The 4,730-nt window shown below is 55.1% G+C and overlaps 1 protein-coding gene across 1 annotated transcript in view; it reads right to left on the reverse strand.

Moving 5' to 3' along the window:
• Nucleotides 1-247: 247 nt before the first annotated feature.
• SCARB1 (scavenger receptor class B, member 1) overlaps nt 248-4,730 on the reverse strand; it is a 107,529-nt gene continuing 103,046 nt past the window's right edge. Inside the window, exon 13 of the mRNA XM_011988878.1 lies at nt 248-685. Coding sequence (XP_011844268.1) covers nt 566-685 — 120 coding nt within the window. The 3' untranslated portion in view covers nt 248-565. The remainder of the gene's footprint in view (nt 686-4,730) is intronic.

The raw sequence follows: 4,730 nt of genomic DNA on the forward strand, positions 1-4,730 counted from the left end.
GCAGCTCGGGGGCACAGCCTGCTGCCACTTCGGCCAGGGAGTGGCCGGCTCAGTCCGTAGGATGATGTCAGTTTAGGCTGGAGGAAACGGGCAGCAGACACCCTGATGCAGTGCCTGTGAAGACTTCGGGGAGATCAAGGGCCGGCCAGGGTGGGCGGGGAGCCTCGGGCAGCTGCACGGGGCATCTCGTGCTCACCCCGTTGTTTTCTGAGGCCTGTGTAAAGGCGCTTTGCCTGGCCTGGCAGCTATTTGGCACAGGAAGCCAGCACTCCCAGCCTGGCCAGTCCTGCCTGGGGAGTCACTACGCCGGGACTGCAGTGTTTCACCCTGAAGGGGAGGAAGCCTGGGCCCAATGGCTGAATGGGACAGGCCAGGCTCACCCAAGGAAGGGGACACAGTACCCACAGCCCCTGTGGTCAGGCCTGTGGGCCACGTGGAGAGAAGGTTCCAGAACAGTGCTTGTCGACGAGCCTCTCCCTGCAAGCCCCTTCAGCAGCACTCCGTCCCTGAGTGTCTGCACAGGCCTGCATGCATGTATGCAACAGGCCCATGGCAGCTGGGAGGTTCAGGCTGTGGGGCTGGGGGGCTGTCCGCTGGGAGAGTCCGGGAGAAGTGGGGTGTAGGGGCTGGGGGGCCGGTCAGGCCCAGCGGCCAGGCCTGGCTGGCTCATGGTGTCCTCAGGACCCTGTGGAGAAAGGCAAAGCTGGGTGACCACCCACGCCCTGTCACCAAACCCCACCCTCATCCCCGCCCACCCAGGCCCTGTACCCACATCCCCAGCACAGACACCACCCCCGCCACCAGGCTGTCAGAGGTGAGAAGAGGCTGGAGTCGCCTACAGACTCCTGCAACGTCTCCCAGAGGGCCTCTTCATCTCACTCAACACCTGCCTGGCCTCCCCGACCTCCTTTAGGGATGGAGAAACTGAGGCCCAAAGAGGTTTAATACAGCGAGGGGCAGAGCAAGCTGGGGGGGCCTGTGTGCAGCACAGTCAACACGGAACAACCAGGGCAAGCTCCGTCCCTCAGGAAGAGAACATACGTTCACGTGTTGATTTATTTTTTATTTTTTAGAGACAGCGTCTCTCTCTGTCGCCCAGGCTGGAGTACGGTGGTGCCATCATGGCTCACCACAGCCTTCAATTCCTGGGCTCAAGTGATCCTCCCACCTTGGCCTGCCGAGTGGCTGGGACAATGACACGTGCCACCACCATGCCCGGCTCATTTTTTTATTTTTTGTAGAGACCAGGTCTCACTATGTTGCCCAGGCTGGTCTCAAACTCCTGGGCTCAGGCGATCCTCTCACCTCAGCCTCCCAAAGTGCTGGGATTCCAGGCGTGAGCCACCGCGCCCGGCCTACATTTTTAAACCAACGTCACAGGACGGTATGCCGCTTGAACAGCACTCATGAACAGAAGACAGGGAGGAAAGCCGGCCACACAGCAACACACGCAGCAGGATGCAGCTTCGGTCACATTCAAAAAGTGACCTGTTGCTCATGGCTGGGCACATGCAGATTCAGAGTAAACAAACCCACAGGCCAAGTTCCTGGCAATGGCTACTCAGGGCGCGCAGGACATGGGGAGAGGGACGAGGGCCACACAGGGAACGAGTGAAACCAAGGGCACGAGATGCTGACCATCTTCAACACTGACAACTGTTAGCAATGGCTGAGTCTGGGTGAGGAGAACTGGCTACTGTCATTTGTCTAGTTTGACAGTTGTAGAAAATTTCTCAACTTAAAAATTAAAAATACAGATAATGCTAATGATAAGAGTGTGGGGTGAGCCTTTGTCCCGCTAAGTCCCCACCTCCCATGCCTTGAGCAACAGAGGTCTCCCTACCCCGGCAGCTGGGGCTGGAAACCCCTGCCCACCTCCGCACACCTGTGCTTGCTTCACCAAAGGGTAGGAAAATAAAACTCCTGCTCAGGGCAGAGAGCGGGCACAAGGGCCAGGGTGTGCTGTACTGAGCCAGGCATGGGGGAGGTCAGCCCCGCCCCCCACGCCACCCACTGAGGCAGCATGAGACACCCACAGGTGGCTAGACCTTAGCCATGTGGGCCCAAAGAGCCGTGACTTGAGAGAGTCTCACTCAAAAGTAGAAAGGTGAAACCGCCCCCAGGCTGTATAGAACCCTGGTCTTTCCCAAGGAAGCCACGTGGAACAACGCCCCCAGGTGCAGAGGGTGAAGCAGGTTCCTCCTCCTCCCTCTCCTCCTCCTCCTCCCTGACACTTGTTTGACTGAGGAACACAGACTTGGAGTGGGAGAAAGGTCAGTGAGAAGCTAAGAAAGGTCCAGGAACATATCCCTGGAGGGCCACCCGGACAGTTGTCCAGGCCGTTCACTGCACAAAAGGATCCAGCTGAAGGGTTGCAGACCCGTGGACACAGTTTGCCAAGCCCCCTGGCCTACAGCAGGCCTCATCTGCCCAGAGGGGCTGTCTTTTCCTTATTTATATAAAAATATCCTTTTTCCCCCTTCTCCCAAGCAAGGCTGCCCCTCAGGGCCATCCCCATACCCAGGTACAGGGCAAGGTGTGGGGCCTTCCCCAGGGACTCAGGCCTGAGACTCAGAACAGGACCCAAGAGGGGACAGCAGTGGCCTGCAGGGGAACCACTGGCCACCACCCAGGTGCCCACTCCAAGCTGAAGCTGGCCACTGGAGGACACTGCATTCCCCGTTTCACATGCCGAGGGCATCCAGGGCGCTGGGCTGGGCTCCAGACCTTCCAGAAGGCTGGGCAGGAGGGTCTTTTTAAGTCAAACACTTGTCTCATCACCTAAAAATTGGATTCTGTTGGCAAAATAAAGGGGAGACCCCAGTTTTGTTTGGGGGCGGATGACAGGACATCCTGGTTATGTCCAGGGAGGTGCAGCCATGGGGCCCTGGCCACTCTATCTGTGCTAAAAGTGAAAAGCTCCCTGCTCTACACTGACCAGGCCCTGACCAGCCCCCACCCCTGTACCCTGGGAATCCCAGGCAAGTGTCTGCAGAAGGGAGCAGTGGCTGGAAGGAGCAGGGACACCGAGGGGGCCAAACAGTGCACAGCACAATAGTGTCCTGGGGGAATCCTGGGAGACAGGAAGGGAAGAGGGGCCCAGCCAGAAGGCCTTGTCTGCAAAGCCTGGGGACCCTGTCCCGGGGAGGTTCCTCTCCAAATATTAACACTCTACCCCAACACAGTCAGACTCTACCCCCTACTCCCAGATGGACAGGAAATCCCATTAGGCAGATGAATAAAAGCTTAATATGTATATAATTGGAATTCAGTGGACCCTTTCAAACAGTGCTGAGATATTATCACAGTAATTTGAGTCACTAGCAATTTAATATATTTATCTAGTTGGTGTTCTGGGGGAATATGTGTCTCTATTTCATTGGTAGTTCAGTGGTTATGCAGTCCGTCCTTCCTTCCTTCTTTCCTTCCTTCCTTCCTTCCTTCCTTCCTTCCTCCCTTCCTCCCTCCCTCCCTCCCTCCCTCCTTCCTTCCTTCTTTCCTTCCTTCCTTCCTTCCTTCCTTCCTTCCTCCCTCCCTCCCTCCCTCCCTTCTCTTTGTTTCTTTTTTTGAGATGGAGTCTTACTCTGTTGCCCAGCATGGAGCGCACCCCAGAGCTTGAGTGGGACACGGGGCTGGCAGCGCCTGCCAACGCCAACAGGCTCCTGCCCACCCCTTGGCATTTTCTTTTTCATTTCCTTGTCCAGCCTTGGCAAGTGAGATGAGCTAGAGACAGCCAAGTAGCCCCAAAGAGTGGGGCTGCTGCTTCACGTCCCCACAGTGTGGCTGCCTGAAAAGCTATTTTCACCCAAGTAGGCCCAGCCTCAGAAGCTCTTGAGGGCAGCACATTTTTCAGAAACTAAAATAACAGCTATCATCAGAGGCACCACTTTAGAGCGATTCATCCCTGCCCAACCCCAAGCTGTAGGGCCTGCAGCTCTGCCTGTCTCCTCCCCTGGCAAGGACACCATCCCTGGCCACGGCTCCCCCATGACCTCAGCCCTACAGAAACGTGGCCAAGGAAATGGAGAACCCCCAGGGGCATCAGCCTACTTCCCCGGCAGATAGGGTGGCCACATAAAATCAGGACGCCTAGTTAAATGTGAATTTCAGGTGAACAACAGATAGGTTTTCAGGATACGTGCGTCCTATCATTGCACGGACACAATAAAAATTACTTATTGCGTACCAAAAATTCATATTTACCAGGCACCCTTCTGTTGTTTCTTGTGTTCCGTTTGTTCGTTTGTGCTCAATCTGGCAATCCTACCCTCAGATCCAGTCCTAGGTATACAGTTGGTGTTCAATTGATGTCTACATTATTTGTTCTTGGTCAGTCATCCCAGATTTATTTATTTATTTATTTTAGTTCTATTTTTTTAAGACGGAGTCTTGCTCTGTCACCCAGGTTGGAGTGCAGTGGCATGATCTTGGCTCACTGCAACCTCCATCTCCCAGGTTCAAGCGATTCTCCTGCCTCAGCCTCCCGAGTAGCTGGGATTACAGGCATGCGCCACCATGCCCAGCTAATTTTTTTGTATTTTTAGTAGAGACAGGGTTTCACCATGTTGGCCAGGCTGGTCTCGAACTCCTGACCTCAAATGATCCACCCACTTCGGCCTCCCAAACTGCTGGATTACAGGTGTGAGCCACTGCACCTGGCCAGTCATCCCAGATTTAGATCAATGTTTCCCAAACATGTTTCTACATCAGAATCTCATTAGGGTCCATTA

Source organism: Mandrillus leucophaeus, unplaced genomic scaffold, assembly GCF_000951045.1.
Source record: "Mandrillus leucophaeus isolate KB7577 unplaced genomic scaffold, Mleu.le_1.0 Scaffold34, whole genome shotgun sequence".
Lineage (NCBI taxonomy): Eukaryota > Metazoa > Chordata > Mammalia > Primates > Cercopithecidae > Mandrillus > Mandrillus leucophaeus.